The following is a 17,183-nucleotide window of genomic DNA, read 5'->3' on the forward strand; positions in this document are numbered from 1 at the left end:
TGGGCCTAACTTCTGAATTAAATCACCTTTTTGGGGAAAAGACATGGATATCATGTCAGAACTCAATCTTGACAGTAGGCCTAACAAACTCAAGATACTACAAAAAAGCTTTGCATTATGCTCAATAGACACCTTGAAGGCTAGTATGATAAACACACTTGCTTTGTTTTATCAGTGCCAGAGACGCTATTCAATCCCCCACGGGACCATCACTCATGGGAGAAAGCTGGCACATGGAAGCCTGCACTAGTGTAGTCGACACTTTGGGCAGAACACATACTACCTTGCTTCAGACTTGTAATAAGGCAATCAAGTGACTTCAAAGTCAGATGTTGGTATACGTAAGTATGTCCTGAATTGTGAGGAAAAATACATGACCACTGCCAGCACCTGGAGGAAGACATCCTTGAATTGCTTCTATGGTCTGGCCTCTTAAAACACTGCGTCAGTCTCAAAGCACACAAAGCTAAGTTCACACCCATGTGTGTAGACAGGCTGGAGCTCTGGTTAAACACCAAAAAAAAAAAAAAAGGTATTGATTTCAGGCTGTAAAGGCCAGAGACTGATAATTTCTTTGAAGAATTCCAACCGCTCTCTGAAGCAGGAGGGAAAACAACTGGCAACACTCTAATTTGGAAAATGTAATACTAAAAGAGGGACAGCAACTTTTTCATCATCTGCTTATTTGGGATGGACAAACTTCAGAGGTAATGTCATCTTAAAGCTTCTTTAGTACCAGCCTGTGAATGCAAATGAAACCTAGGGATTTTTTCTAAATCTCAACAAATGAGGTAGCAACAGTTTCAGTCCCAATTTACCAATGTCCGTTACTAGCCTTATATAAACCACTTTTTATGGAGAGACTCTCCTAGTCACACACATGTTAATAGCAAATGATTTTTAGTTTCTCATTTTCAAGAACACTGTTAATCATGACAAAGAATGAGCTCCTTAGAAAGGCATTTCAGGTCCTTAAATGCCATTTTTAAAGTTCAGCATAAGCTAATTAACAGACTGAAAATGTCACAAAAGATGAGACCAAGACAGTTAGACATTTCAAGATTTTTCAAGGAACCACAGGAGTTACATCCTGTCTCAGTGTATTTAGTCCTGCTAATAACTTGAAACTTTACTTGTAAGTTTACGACTTTTTATTGAAGTGTGAAGATTAGGATTTAATTTTGTTTTTTTTTCCTTCAGATTAATAATCACATTCTGGTATGACAGCGCTGAAACACTATTAAAATTACAATATTAAGAGACACTTGCATATATCTGAGGAAAAAATCCTCTGAAAGATTAAAAAAAAAGCTAACTGTAGACCACGGCTGTGTAAGACAATCTAAAGAACAGTAAAATTTCAGGTACCAACTCTTGTTCACTATTGGCAACAGATTAGATTTTAGATGGGAAAAATACATAAGCTATATTAAAAATACAATAATTTCAAAAAATTTTATTAACATTAGCATACAAAAGATTTTGAAGGCTATTTCTCAAATGGTTATTTATAAATATTAATGAAAAAGTAGTTGTTCTTTTCCAAGAATCTCCACCATACAGTTACGTACTTTAAGAGCCTTTTGTTTTTCTAATCATTGCTTCCATCATATCCCACTGCTCTTTGGTAACCTAATAAAAGAAAAAGAGCATTTTATTGGAATTCCATATAATAATTACACATCTGAGTGTTTGAATGTAAAATAGCAAGAAAGGAAATGAATACCCTTTTCAAATCATTGAATTCTCCTGCCATAGAAACGTATTCTCCACCATCCATCCTAATAACCTAGAAAAAACATAAACAGTGTATTTAGTAATAGTGGGTTTTCTGCAGTCTTCCCCTGTTATGAACCGTGAAAGTAATTTTTATTGATTTGGGTGAGAAAACCTCATGCTCAAAATAATGCAATTCAATCACTTTTAAAAGTTCTTTTTAAAAGTACTAACTACCGTACACTACAATCAAAAGGTGAATAATACTTGTAAAGGATTTCAAAGTAAGATGTTTTGCTTCATTTCTGAAACCAGTGCTTTAAAAAGTATCAGCAAAACTCACACCATCATGGGATTAATTGTATAAACAAGATCAACCAAAACTCACTGCTCCATTAACCCAGCTTGCATAGTCGCTGCAGAAATAGGCAGCAAGATTTGCAATTTCTTCTACAGTTCCCAGACGACCACAAGGAATCCTCTCAATCATCTTCTTCTCAAATGTGCCTGTTGGGTCAAGGCGGCTAAAAGCACCCTGAGAATTAAGAGAAACATTAAAGTTATAACTACATCAGAAAATAAAATCCAACGGAGATTTGACTCCGCGGACACATTACGGAAGATAACATTTGTGAGTAAGCTGTCTACACTCTCTTTGTCAGTAGCATGAATAAGTAGGGAGTAGGAAAGAGAAAACAATTTATCCCTGTTGCACTGATATGCAACTACTGAGGATGATAAGATGGAATTTGACACTTTTGGGATACTCACCCATCATCTATCTGTGAAACACATATGGGATTAATGATCTTTATTTCTCAAACACCCTTGGTAAACATTTGAAGAAATAAGCAAGACTCAAAATTGCTGCATGGACAGGGGAGAGGAACCAGGGGAGAAGAGAGCAGGAAAAGTGGCCAGAAATAAATTATATATGACAGAGTAAATAAAATGGAAAAGAAAAAAAAGATCAAGTTCAGTTAAATTGCAGCAACTGGCTCCTCCCCAAGGAAAAACCTCCTAATGTGAGAAACGTAAAAGTAATATTTACATTGTTACTGAAGTTATGAGTTAAAGCACACTGTAATTTATGTAAATATGGCTATAGTCATGCTATTTAAGTAGTCTATTGCCATGTTTTTAAAAGCCAGTTTATAACCTTAACGCTATTGAGCTTGTACATCTTTTTCTTTTCCCATCATGACTTACAACAGTATTTTTTAAATAAATGGATACAGCCTCTAAGGCAGAAAACCTTGATTTTGCAATATGCTGTCTTAAGTAAAGCCTTTTTATGTTTTGAGGGAAATTTGTACTTGGAACCAGTATGACAAATATAGTACTTTATTAAGAACACACAATATTTCAAGTGTGTTTTACACTATTCATTTAAATGAGAAACATTAACAGGAGATAGTAATAGTGACATTTAAAGCACTTAACTTGCCAAAAATTATGAGAATTTATAAATCGAAAAGATCTCACAATGCGATATTGTGGATGCCAAACATTTATATGGATTCAAAAAGGAATAGGACAAGTAATGGAAGAATAAAATCTACGAAGATAATTGCAATATGAAGAGACACCAACTGTATCAAACTCCCCAGAATGCTAGAGGCTTATGACACAAAGAAGAAATGTTATTAAATGTTTTTCTTCTACTCTTGTCTAAAAATCCACAACATACAAGACCTGGTGGACTTTTGGTCTGATCTTGTAATGCTATTTCAACATTCTTATAACCCTGCTGATTCTGCCATTTGTTTTTCTTTACAGTCAAATGAGTTTTAACTAAGTCATACAGCGCATCTAAAACTGACAAGAGGAGAAAAGGAAAAAAAAAGAAAAAATAAAAAGAAAAGCAACTCTGCACCCCTACCCCCAAAACAACAGTAAAACCAACTGTGAAACATTTTACAGGTAGTAGCAATACCATTATTAGCTGTTACTGCTCATAATTGTAATAATTTGATTCAATGGGAAACGGATCCTCCTCTCTCCTCCTGCAGGACTGCTCTCTTTATTCTTCCTGTTCCAGCTGGTCTGGATTACTTCCTTCAAACCCTCCAGTCCTCCTTTTCACTCACATCAAAGGTTCTTGTTTCCTTGCCGACTTAAGTTTTTCTAGTTTTGGGATTTTCAAGAAAACTAGTGAGATTCTGTTCTCATATACCTAAAAGAGATTCTGAGATTTTGGAATTGATATTTTGTCTAATAATTAGAAGTTCAGGCAGAAACAGGCACTTTACTCCACCAACTGCCCAAATTCACTTTACTTGACAAACTAGGTACGAACAGTTGATAAGAATCAACATTAAGTACTTTGATATACAAATTCTCTGAAACACTAAAAAGGGTTCAGTTTAAATCAGCCGTAGCAGAAAGGGCAGTGGCACATTTCTGAAGTTCAAGAAATCGCATTTTACAAAAAAATCTGAGTGAGAAGCGTGTTCAATATTCCAGCACAGTCTTGACTACCAAGGAAATCATACTTGAATTTAACAGCTATAGAAAAGGCTAGACTATGTTAAAATTAAGTCTGTACTACAAAGCATATTCAAGGCTGTGTTTTACTTCATGCTATGTACCTTTGTTTTTATTGGACCTGGTTGAATCACATTGAATCTCATGCCATATTTACCCCATTCAGCCGCAAGAGACCTAAAAATTCATTAACAGAACACATCAATATTTTAAACACAATATTTTAACAATCCTATTCAGAAAAAACCATTAGAACTTTCCTGAAACAAGCATTTCTACCTGAAGGTTTTATTCTTGTTCTTAACAAAAACATTTCAGAGAAGAAAAAAATAAACACCAAAATCGCATTCACAAGTAGGAATAATTTAATATATGCATCATAGATAAAGCAGCATTAAGGAGCAAGTCTTTCTCCCCTGAAAATCACAGATGATTTCAGCACCTAAATTCCTTGACAAACAATGTTAGGTCACCATCTTTCTCTGGCAACTTAGACTATCCCACAAGTATACTTTTCTAACGTTTTCAACACAGCTCTCACATTGAGTGTTTTGAAATAACACAAAACAGAGGATACATTCTAAAATGGGACCACTAAATGTTGCTTTATGACATTTTGTCTGCATAACAAGTATTTTGGATAGATGATTTACTATGGTGAATTAATTAGCTGAGTCTCTGAAAAGTACACATTTCAGTTACAGCTCTACAGAACAGGAATCAAAATCATTATTCAGTCCTTCATTTTTTTCTGGATAAAGAATTCTAGCAGTAACTTTTCTAGCAGAAAGCTGCCAAACTATTCAATTCCTTCTGCTGAAGTGCAGAGGAAGGTCTATGTGCTATGGACTAGCCTGAAGTTAAAAATGAGAGAAATTCTTTTGTTTGCCGAGTAACATGAATACCTTACACAATACTATTCTGAATTAAGTATAACTGCAGACCTTAATTTAAAATAGTGACAGGAAACAAATTTCTTGATGAAACTAAACAGAGGTGAAGTCACAGTATAGTGTACCCAAACGCAAGCACATCTTTTCCTGAGACAAAAGAACATGCAAGGTACTATAGACCTTGAACAGTTCCCCTAATAACTGTCTTAAAGTGCTGGTTCACCTATGAGAACGCAAGAGAATCTGAATATCAAAACTCTTTAAAACTGAAACTTTGGAACTTGCTATTGCCAAAAGTAGTAGTCCTACTTGTCTGTATGTTTGCCTTGTGATAGAAAGTATCACAATAATAACAGTTAATACTTTTTTCTGTAACAAGCTGTCAGCATACTAAGATATTGCTAAAACAAGACTGGAGCCTGAAAGGATCTTTTATGGTACAATGGAACAGAAGGATTACACCAACTAGCTCCACTTTTACGCACCAATTACTCTACCTAAAGCATGTGAAAACCAGAACACACATTTTGCTATATTACTTACTTGCTCATTGCTTCTACACCAGCTTTGGCAGAGGCACTCGGCAACACAAATCCTGAACCACTCTCTGCATAAATTGTTGTAATAGCCAAGAATGCTGCTCCTAGAAGATGCAAACACATTTAAAAAAAATCCCACACTAAACAAACAAAAATACATGAAGATCAAACTCTGAATTTAAGGTAAAAGTAATATCAGTGGTATAGAAGTTAGCAGCTCAAGTGTTAGGGATGCCATTTCACTCTGGGTTGTGAAAAGGCATTTTAGAAATACAGTCTTGGAAACTTTATTTTCAAGCCTCTTTATTTCAATTCCCTCTTTTGCAAGACTTTTAAGAGTTGTTTCAGGTAAGTGTAAATAGCTATTGATAAGGCTCCAAAAGTCTAAAGCCTCGCACCTCTACTGATAATGAATTTAATGCACAAATCAGTCTAACTGGAGTGAAGGCCTAAGATCTTATATTGTTTTTTTCAGAAGCTGCACTAGTCTAGTTGGCAGTAACCGGGTATTTTGCCCTAATTTCACCAATTCCTGAGGGGGGGGGAGGAATCAGCATTTATGATTAGGTTTGGCATAATCTTAAAATGACACAGTTGAGGCCTTGAGTAAAAGTTTATGCAGAAAAAAAGCTATTTTTTAAAGACATTTTCAAAAGCTTTTTCTGCAGTAGAGCCTATTACAAAGTTAACCTGCATAACGTTCTACATTATTATCACAACAAACTCTGTTATAAAAAGAGTACTTTCTTTTATATGCTGTATTTTGTAACAGGTTTAGCAAAAAACATTCTGGAAAATAATGGAAACTGCAACTGTTTATTTAATCTTCCTTTTATAGAATCCTGCAAATTCCAACTGTCTGGTCAATGACTAGTATGAGCTTACTGTAACTGGGAAATGGAGGACAAGGGATGACAGTTCACTACTTATGCCACAGTAACTAAAATAACTGTTCTACTTTCTATATTTTAAAAATAATTTAATTAGAAAAGCTACCCAGGGGATATTTCTAAAACAATATACATCACTGATAGACTGTATGTGAAGTAGAGACTCAGGTAAAAAATTACAGTGGTACACAAAAGAAACTAAAAAGAACCATAAACAAGCATGATTGAAATGACAGCAGATATCCAGAAACCATGGACCCTGCTTATAAAAATATAATCTACATTGAGAGACTCTGAAAAGAAAAATCAACACAAAGAACAAAAAACACAGAACAACTCTGAAGCTATCTAGAGATGATTGCTAATTATACATTTCACAGAATTAAACCATAGATTTTTTTAAAATACAGGTTAAGTAGAGGTGAGTTAGGTGAATCTAATACAGCAGCAAGAATAACAGATAAATTTACAGCTCTGAAGTTTAAAGTACACTTCAGTTCATACATAACTTTTATTTGTAAAGCCTATATTCATAAAATGGACAACAACTCAGCAATTAATTTCTCCCTCGTTGTAAAAATACTTAACACACTAGCAGAATAAAAATTCCTTTTAAATACCAGTAAAAACTTGGAAGTCTAAAAGCAGAAAAGTTTTATTATTTACATTAGATTTAACGTAGGTCACGCTGCAGACCTAAAGGATGTGCCAATGTTTTAGAAACTGCAAGATTCATAGTATCCTCACAGACTGCTTTAAAATATCTGCATTAGTTAGCATCACCATCACATCAGAAGCTAAGGTAGCTGCTCAAAATTAAAAAAGCATGCAAGTAAGAAGAAAATGAAGGTGGAGAATGAGAGGACAAAGAGGTACACTTGATTTACTTGCAAAAATATGTCTTAATGAAAGCCTTAAAAAAAAGTCTTACTTACAGATGGCATCCCCTAGAAAGAAGGCATGTGAGTAATAGCAAAAGAAATTCACGTTTCATAAGCTTAGAAGCGAAAGCAAGAGAGATGACATGAAGGTGAATAATTTCTCAATTTTACCAAATCTGAGGAAGGAAGAAAGGAAAGTAGTTTTTCATTCCACAACAGCAAAGTCAAAAGCATGTTTGAAGCCATATTTCACATTACTATAGAGAGAGACTGCATAAACCTGGAATGCCATAAGGCAAACTGTTAAAACGGTCTGCTATAATTATATAGTAAGTCAGAACTGGGGATGGGTTTCTAATGTGGGAATATCAACATTAGAATGGTGGAATGATTTTTTTCATGTGCTGCTAAAATATAGGAGGGACATACCTATATACTAACAAAAACTGTTACAGACCTACCAAAATAACATTAAACTTTATATTGTTATAATTAAATAGTATAAACTCAATGAGTACTTTTTGGAGAGAAGTTTTGAAGAAATTCAACTAATTCAGAAGTTAGAGAAATACAGTGCAAATACCAAAGTATTACTGCAACACAGTGGCTGTACCTAGAAAACAAGATTCAGAAGTGAGGGCACATGAAAAACCATAATACAACTACTGCTTTTAAATGAATTTGAGATTATATAATTCTGATTAAAAAAAACCCCTCATTGTTTTCCGATTTGTAACTGGAAGATAATATAAAATGAAAGCAGTTCTTTGTATATAATCTATGATATAACACAGAAGGGCATACATTATCTTTCCCTTAAAGACAATAATCTGGTTAAGCAAATCTTTGGCTAAATAGTATAAAAAAGAACTGTCATATTTTTAAGGTAAAGCTATGATATTGGATTAAACTCCTAGGTAGTCTAGAACTAAGGTTCTGGGAAAATAAACTCTAACACTTATTTCAATTTTGAAATTATCTTTCAAATTATCTCAAAGGTAATATTCTCTACTACTATTAGTCAAATAGCACAGCTGTAAATTTTACTTATTTAAGTGTAGGAGGAAATTTCAAGGGGATATCCTGACTTGCTGTTCATGTAAATAAATATCTCATGTTCAGTTGCTCAATGAAACCAACACAGACTTAAAAGAAATAACAGCACTTGTTTTATATAAAGCCTTATTTTTTTAGTTTTAAAAACGGTTTACAACTACAACTCCCATTTTTATATTCAACCTCTTGGCCTCTGGATCCAATTGTAAGGCCTGATGCTACAATGAAATAATTGTTAGCCAGATCTACCGTATGATACCTACGGACAGCTTTCACTGATACTGAAGTTCCTTTCTAGAAGAATGTTAAAAATTGTATTTCTTTTCCAACTACTATAATAATAGCAAGGGGGACCCCTGGTGGCCTAGTGGTTAGCATGCAGGACTCTCACTGCTGCGACCCAGGTTCGATTCCCCGGTCGCCCGGGCAGATGGAGCCCGTTAGCCCTGTGAGGCCATCCATCTATGAGAAGGTCACTCTAAACAAACCTACGTCCTGAGGACCTCACTGCCATTGTCCAAGCTTGCTTGGCCCCGGCAGATGAACCTTAGGATTAAAGGGTGGGCTCAGTTCAGCGCAGGCTGTGTCTCACCTAAAAAATCCATTGCGCAGGCTGGAAAGGTGAAAGACCTTTCCCAAAATCTTCGTTCGCGAAGACTGGCCATTATTATTTTATATTTATTTAATAATAGCAAGGCAAGGAAAGCAAGGAATAACATGTCACAATGCTTATCTTAAGATACCTTTTTGCGCTTTAATGAGCTCCTTTCCCATCTCCAGAGTTACAAAAGCAGTACCATTAAGCACGATATCAGTTATTGTTCTCCATGCATTAGCAGAAAGTCGTTCAGAAGGGGAAATAAAGTTTCCAGCTGCATTGTTTATCACAACCTGAAAAAAGGAAAATTTGAGAGTTAACTAAAAAACTATTCCTGAGACAAAACCAAAGAACTTACAAGGAACTTCCTAGTGTTTCCAGGTACAAAAGCAAAAATATCCTCATCAAATGAGGCACAGGGGCTGGGAGGAGAGAGAAAATAATCCATCAGAATTTTAACATCTGCAGCACAGACATGTTATCAGTAACAGAAAATGAGTCATATTTCCAAACTACTGTAATTACTAGTCTAGTACTGAGGAACCGTAAATGTAGAGGGTGACTTAAGTCGCTGTTTTCCACAGTATCTCAAGTGCATCCTAACAGAAAAGTTTGTCCCCACCAAGTTCCAATATCACATATATTTAATATAATGGATGCATGGGAATAAAAGCAAAAGAAGTTCAGGCAACATGGTAACTAAAGTCTGGACTGGTTGACTGCTGCATAACAAAAAGTCAAATCAGTCATGACAAGGAGATTCTGATACAGTGTGCTGCAAGCAACTGCTACAAAACTTTCATTTAATAGATGTACATCCCTCACTTGCTGCCTTTCTATAAACAATACTTAGGCAGAGAACACTTTCACTTCATCATCTGCTTAGCCCTTCAAGCCAGTAAAGTAGATAACATTTTAAGCATCACATAAGCAGTTTTTAAACCAAAACCTATGTGGTTGGATCCTGTATATTTAGTCATATAATGTGTTGAAGCAATAAAATAGCGTATTAGTTAAAGAATGGCACCTCGATTCATGAAGGTTTGCATGTAAAACAAAGTTCTGAAGAACTTCCAGGCTAAATGAAGACATTAGAATTTTCAGTAACAAAGCAGAGCACAGCACATATAACATGAATATAAGACTAGTAATATACAACGGTCATAAATTATACATATGGATAGCAAATATAATTTAAAGTCCTCCCTGGAGTTATGAAGAAAAAAAAATCCAAACACCTCCAGATACTGAGGTGGTTACTTGAATCACTGAATAAATACAGCAAAGACATAATAATAAAACTAGTGAAGTAAGGACTGCACAATACAATCTTTGAGATATACAGGACTGAAAAATAATCCATGACAAAAAAAATTATTTCTTTCTAATTGGGAGTAATGGTCTTAGGGACAGAATGAATAAAGCAAAGCTAGAAGGACTATCATACTGCCATTAACTTCTATTTTTGAGATCTCACCTCACATGCACAGTGGCAGGGAGTAATACCCAGGCTTGCAGTATTCATAAATTTACATCTCATGTCTGTCACTAAAAGAAAAACTGGACAAAAAGAACTGAATATTCAATTTACTCTGCAGCCTATCTTAAACACACAGAATATGGGAAATTAAAGAGAAAGTAAATGCTTGTAAAGAACAAGTCATGGGAAGTACTTATTCAGAAAACTACTGGTGTACTAAAAACATAATACACAGGAAAAATTCTCCTCCCTCTCTGCGCACACTTAAAATCTGGAGATCATAATGTGTTTTGGCCAAAAACAGCATTTAGCAGTAGTCAAAAAAATCCCAGAGTATCTTGTCTACGCATCAGGACAGTGAGCTGCCTTATTTCTAGCACTGTTATAGTAAACAGCCACATGAAATAGTTTCTCCACTTCGAAATATATTTAGAATTCAGTAGTTTCTCTACCACATCTATAGGAAGCTCCTGGTGAGTGCAAATTGTCTACAATACACATACAACAATTCTAAATCTACAGTAAACAGTTTTAAATCTGACTATCCTTTACAACAATGTTAACAGCCTCATCATACTTTCTATCAGCTAGTAGGATCAAAGTTGTTATCTCACAATCAAATCAAAATTTGGTGCCTATCATCCTTTGGACTCCACCAGACCACCCTTCTCAGAGTCTGATGTAAAGAGCCCTGTGTTTTGTGCCAAACTATTAAAAAACAGATGCTTAGCTTGGTTGAATACTTTTTTCTTGATTTTATGAAAATTAGTCTTCAAGTTTGAACTTTCTTTGTGCATATTAAAAAGCCTAAGCAAGGATCAATGAAGATGTTTATGATAACCTCCATTTTTAATTTGTGAGACATTCTGTTAATAAGCAACAGCTGCAATTCAGTAAACACAGGTAAGTCACCTTTTCGGAAGGATTCAAGGGCAATATTCTGTTTGCTTGATTAATTCAAAGAATCTCATCAGAACTGTCCTACTGTTTAAAAGAAAATGTTAGTCCTCAGAGTAAAGATAAGGATGTTTTGTCTATCTGGCCTCCAAGTATTTTAAGAACCACAGGAATAGAGTAACCAGTCTAACTATTAATGTTTGCTTCACCTTGAAGTACTGCCATTGTTCGGTCTAGTGCCTCTTTAGATTCCATTAACTTTCTACCATAGTAGTTTTCTTCATACCTACTATGCAGAGTATTTTCAGTAATGAAAAATGAAGTTCTTTCCTTTCTGTAAAACACTTACATCAGGATGTCCTGCCAGTTGGATTGTTTCAGCAACAGCATTCTTAACTGAAACTGGATCTCTCACATCACACTGGATGGCATGAACCTGCATAATAATGGAAAGGTAGTTGTTAGACTAGAAAATTATGTCACTCATAGACCAAACAAGTCCACAGAAGCACATAAATGCAAAAAAATTCTAAAAAGTACAATAAGTAACATATTCACAATTCCTTAAAAATTTACCTTATTCCCTGTTTTAGAAGAAATTTCTTCTGCTGTTCCTTTCAAAACATCAAGTTTCCTAGAAATAAGTAGACAACATCCCTTATTTCAGTTAAATGCAATTACCATTCAGGTTAATAAACTCTCATGATTTTCTGAGTAAGTATGGGCTATTACTTAAAAAAGGTGTTTGTGCACATGCACGTTGCTGATTTTCACAAAAACTGAGCTTTAAGATTAAGACTATGTTTAGACACTAACTTGCTGAACGAAAACTTTAAAGCTAAGTAATTTCTGGTTAGTGCTACTTCAAAGCAATTCAGAAGTGACTACAGTAAGAGACTATCTAAAAGCTAATCGCATGTCACAAGCTGGAAAAAGTATTTTCTTTCAGAATACACGATCATCATATGTAGTTTAGCTACTACTCTACTAGCACTAATTAGAGATGCATATTAAGATTTAAAACTAACTAAACCACTGTTTGGATGAATGTCACAATGCTTCTGTTTAATTTGATTAAAAATGAGATTGTTTTTCTAGACTTTACTGCAGTGCTACTTAAAAGAGCTGCAGAAAGATCATCTTCATCAAGGGAAAACCACGGCTCTTGTTAAAGTCAGAAGAGGAATGGCTTTAATTCTTTATTGCGATTCAAATCTGTATCAAGAACACCTGTAATAATATTTTTTGTTCTACTTTAAAGCTTTAGTTGAATTTATGTCTAATATTCAGGGTTGTTTATTTTGCTGCCACATTTAACAGAAAAGCATTTGGTTTATTTCTTCCTATTGTTTTTTACCCAATTACACATCTGTAGATGGATCTGCAAGTTTATAGAATCCAGAATATGACACTATAATTTGAAAGTGCACTGAAGTAGAATAAATAGAATAATTTTTTCCAGTTTATGAAGAAGAAAACAGATCTATTCAGTATTTGGTACTAAATGACAGCTCTAAAACATCTTCATTAATATTTACCGGCTTGCTATAACACACTTGGCACCTAAACTGGACAAAGCTGTTGTCATCCCTTTGCCAATCCCAGTACCTCCACCAGTTATAAAGGCCACTTTCCCTTGGAAGGTATTTGGTGGCAACATCACTTTTTGAAGAGGTGAAAAGAATGCAGCTTGTGGTGCACTGCTGTCTTGATGCAGCACATTTGGCCCACGGCTGAAAAACTGAAAGAAATTAAGAGAAAAGTTAGTTTTTTCTCCTTTCTGTATACAGGACTGTTACACAAGATCAGATTTTCTTATGCCAGTGGAAGTAACAACCATAACTGCCTTAATTATAAACTGAATGTAAGAATGACCAGATTGTATTATAGCAACACACACGGACCTTCACTTTGATGCTAACACTAGACTAGGAAAGCACTTGAGCTATTTTTAGATATTCTATTGCAACTAGAAAAAATATTTTAACCTTGATTCTTGCTATTTTGTGCATTTTTGTGTCTATAGCTTTTACTAAAGCATGTGGAAAACCAGTACCAACTAATTATTGACTCCCAGTAGGATTTGAGCTTCAGATTCATATTCGCACTGAACTTTAAGCATCAACAAATCCATGTGATTTGGAGGCTATATCTGTACATATTTACAAATTCAAAAGCTTTTGATCCTTTACTACTGCAAAAGATTTCAATCCTCTACTATTGCAGGCAACAAAATCACCTTCTTTACTGAAGAATGGGACAGAATCAAACTTCACAAGACCTGTCCCAATTGGTACTGGCACTGCTAAGGAAACCAAGTCATCTCCCAGACAAAACTGAGCAAAGTTAGGTTACCAGTATCACACTCTGTCCCAGAAGAAATACTATTTACAGTAAATTAGCCTCTCAAGAATTGGTCCCTGCAAAAAGACACATTTGGAACGTGTTTAAAAACACACATGAAAAGAGAAGAAAATTCAATATTACATCTAGCAAACTATACCAGTAAGAAAACATCCCACTAATGCAATGAGCAATTTTGATGCCACCAAGAAAGTCACAACAAAAACAGCTAAGAGGATATTTCTAGTATCCCAATACATTAACTCAAGCCCTAATCTAATGACTGAATTAAATGCTTTGGGACAGCAGCATTACAGTAATAATTCAGAAATTCCCTTATTATTTAGAATACAAAAATTACCTTAACCTGAAGCTGCAAACACTTTCAAGTACGACAAAACTAGACTTGATTTGCAAAAAATTAGAAGACTGTAAATTATATTGATTTTCTCTAATAATAACCTGTACTTGAGCCATAATGTGTTTAATACAAAAGAAATTCTAATACAATTTCAGGAAAGAAGACTGAATGGTTACTCTTGTATGATATCATTAATAAACCATGCAATTGTTCAATTCAATTCAGACTGACACAAAGAAGAAAGGTTGTTTTAAAATAGTAAAAATATTACAACTTATTGTTCCATTTACTAACATTTTCAACACTAAAATTAAGAAATAACACTTTTAGTGGTAGTACATGCCAAAGCTACAATGCACTGGGGGTTTCACAGGGCTTAAATCTGGTCTGAGAAAGTGTGCATGTGAATCTTTCTGTGTGGTAATACATCTGCATAAGTAATACAAGTGAAAACAGAGAGAACAATCATGGAATTATAGTGACAATTTAATGGAGCCTAAAGCATGATGCTAATAACACCAAGGCTGCAGGTTCAATCCCTGTACAGGCCATTCACTTAAGAGTAGGACTCGATGACCCACGTAGCTCCCCCCCAACTCAGAATATTCTGTGAAAAACTAAGAGTGAAGAAGAGTTGTGGGTAACAAAATTTAGAAAGTAAAGCTTGAACTAAAGATAGAATTATCACAAAAGTAAAGCAGTGCAGTAAGTCCTACAGCATTTGTATCAAGTGTGTACTTTAGGGATTCTTTCTGGAACTTGCACTCTTCGGCTATGTGCAACAGCTTTGTCACAAAAAACTAAAAAAAGAAAAAAAAAGAAACAAAAGGTAGTTCTAAGGAACACAAGTAGACCAAAAGGAAAATCTGAAGAATATCACATTTTTCTGAAATAATACAATTCTTCAGATCAGGTCCACTACTAAAAAATTGTAAAGTTTGCAAAATACTGTTGTTTTTTTTTTTAAATTCTATAGTGAAAATAAAATTTGCATACTTTGACAGAGTACCACAATATTACTAAACCTCCAGAAAAGGGAAGTATGAAGGTTCTCTCTTGGGACTTTCTTAGTTTCCTACTCATCCCTCTCAGGAGAAAAGCTCCCACTGGAGAACTTCAGCTGAAGGCAAGAGACTGCAAATCAAGACAGCACTTGGACTCCCTCTTCCTTCAGGTTAGGGACATAACCCCTAGGCAGTACTGAGACTCCCTGATCAGGTGCTCTGTTAAATGACAGACAGCCCCCTGGTCTTGCTCACCACCACAAAACCATGCAAGCAGCTTTCCTTCTGCTCCAGGAAAGAAGATTAGGAAACAGGCCATAGCAGGGGCTGGCAGAAGACTGCACCAAGACTAATAAACTACTGTAATGATATCCAGCAGCCAGTGAAGTGAAGTTGGTATAATTCAGCAATCTTTTCATAAGACAGCTATTGTCTCATTACTAGCTTGCACAAGGGGCTTCTATGACAGGATCCACTCAATTTAATCATTCTACTATTTAAGGTCAAGGTTTTAAATTATGCCTCAGGTGTAAACAGAGATATAAAGAAGCCAGGAAACTGTTTCAACAAAACCAAACGAAAACAAAAAAACCAAAACACCCAAAAAACATCCAAATCATAGACAAGCCAAAAACCAACCCTCACTCAGGAGGTAAAAGTGAAATTACTTGTGAAATTACTGCAGAAAGCCGTCTCAGAAACACACAAGCAGTCACTGGTAAGAAGCACTGTGCCCAGGGAGAACTCACTAGGAATGGCCTCCAGCAACCTCCAATCACAGAATGGTTTGGATTGGAAAGGACCTCAAAGATTATCTACTGCCAAAACTCCTGCCATGGGCGAGGACACCTTCAACTAGACCAGGCTGCTCAAAGCCTCATCCAACCTGGCCTTGAACACTTCCCAGGATGGGGCATCCACAACTTCCCTGGGCAACCTGTTCATATCCAATATAAACCTACTCTCTTTCAGTTTGAATACATTCCCTCTTGTCCTGTCACTACATGCCATTTTAAAAAGTCCTTCTCCAGATTTTTTGCAGGCTCCCCTGAGGTACTGGAATGCTGCAATAAGATCACCACGGTCACAAGTCAGCCACGCCACAGTTTGGACAGCAACATTCAAACCACGTTGCCGAAACAGCTTTGGTATTGGGGGCAAAGGGCGTGAAACGGGAGACACGGGAACGGCCCGGCGGTGGGCAGGGGGCCGCGTCCTCTGCGGGGCTCCGAGACAGAGCCGGGAGCTGAGGAGAACCGAGGGGTGTCCCCACTCTCAGGGGGGTTCCTGGCTGTTTCCCCAAGCCCAGCAGCCGGAGACCTCCTCCGGCCTGAGCCGCCCCTCGACACAGCTCCGACGACAGCAAGAGCGCTCTCCCCGCGGCTGCGGTCGGAGCCCGGCGGGCAGCACCGTCCGCAGGGGCCCGCCGTGCCTAGAGAGGGGACAAGGGCGCCCCGGCAAACCGGGGCAGGGGGGGAGGAGGTGGCGAAGCACCCCCGAGGTGCCGCCGCCCCCGCTGAGCCCCAGCAGCGCAGGGACCGCCTTACCCTCCCGGTGCCACAGAAACAGACGCCGCGCACCGCGCGCCGCCACAGCTGCGCCGCCGCCATCGCCGCCGCCATCGCCGCCATCTTGCCCCGCGGGGGCGGTGCTGCGGGCGGCACCGGGCGGGCGTCGCGGCCACGCCCGTCTGAGCCGGCGAGAACCGCCGCCACCCCAGGTGTTGCAAAATGTGGAATATGTAAAAATTTTCTTAAGAAAGGATGTCCTTTGGTGTTTGTACACTTTCAAGCGTAATCCACAAGAAAGGAGATTTAGTCCGTGAAACAGCAGCTAATAAGTAAGCTGTAAGCGACGTCCAGGTGTTAGAATGGCAAATTACTTGTCGGTAGAATTGCCTTGATAAGGGTTTAAGGCTATCTATGTTTCAGCTATCTCAGACGGGAGGTTAACAAAGCTTGGGAAAAAGGATGTACCACTGATAGTGGACACAAAGAATGCAGGATTTACAGGCCACAAGCACATTTGGCAGAACCCG

The 17,183-nt window shown here is 36.9% G+C and overlaps 1 protein-coding gene across 1 annotated transcript; it reads right to left on the reverse strand.

The window, feature by feature from the left end:
- Positions 1 to 1,191: 1,191 nt before the first annotated feature.
- Positions 1,192 to 16,785, reverse strand: DECR1 (2,4-dienoyl-CoA reductase 1). Its single transcript, XM_027681705.1, has 10 exons — positions 16,693 to 16,785; positions 12,976 to 13,178; positions 12,014 to 12,071; positions 11,787 to 11,873; positions 9,206 to 9,353; positions 5,640 to 5,739; positions 4,308 to 4,380; positions 2,105 to 2,251; positions 1,727 to 1,789; positions 1,192 to 1,632 (listed from the first exon to the last, which is right to left on the reverse strand). Exons 1-10 carry the CDS (start codon positions 16,774 to 16,776, stop codon positions 1,573 to 1,575), a joined length of 1,023 nt encoding a protein of 340 aa, XP_027537506.1. The 5' UTR covers positions 16,777 to 16,785; the 3' UTR covers positions 1,192 to 1,572.
- Between the last annotated feature and the right edge of the window lie 398 nt (positions 16,786 to 17,183).

The sequence above is a fragment of the Neopelma chrysocephalum genome, unplaced genomic scaffold, assembly GCF_003984885.1.
Source record: "Neopelma chrysocephalum unplaced genomic scaffold, ASM398488v2 Primary Assembly neopelma1_22, whole genome shotgun sequence".
Taxonomy (NCBI): Eukaryota; Metazoa; Chordata; class Aves; order Passeriformes; family Pipridae; genus Neopelma; species Neopelma chrysocephalum.

Excerpts from the sequence above, each read along its gene's own strand:
- DECR1 (XM_027681705.1), bottom strand. The coding sequence starts at position 16,776 with ATGGCGGCGATGGCGGCGGCGATGGCGGCGGCGCAGCTGTGGCGGCGC. Across the intron at positions 13,179-16,692 it reads GTTTCTGTGGCACCGGGAGG|TTTTTCAGCCGTGGGCCAAA; the intron begins GTAAGGCGGTCC and ends AATTTCTTTCAG. Across the intron at positions 11,874-12,013 it reads CTTCTAAAACAGGGAATAAG|GTTCATGCCATCCAGTGTGA; the intron begins GTAAATTTTTAA and ends ATTATTATGCAG.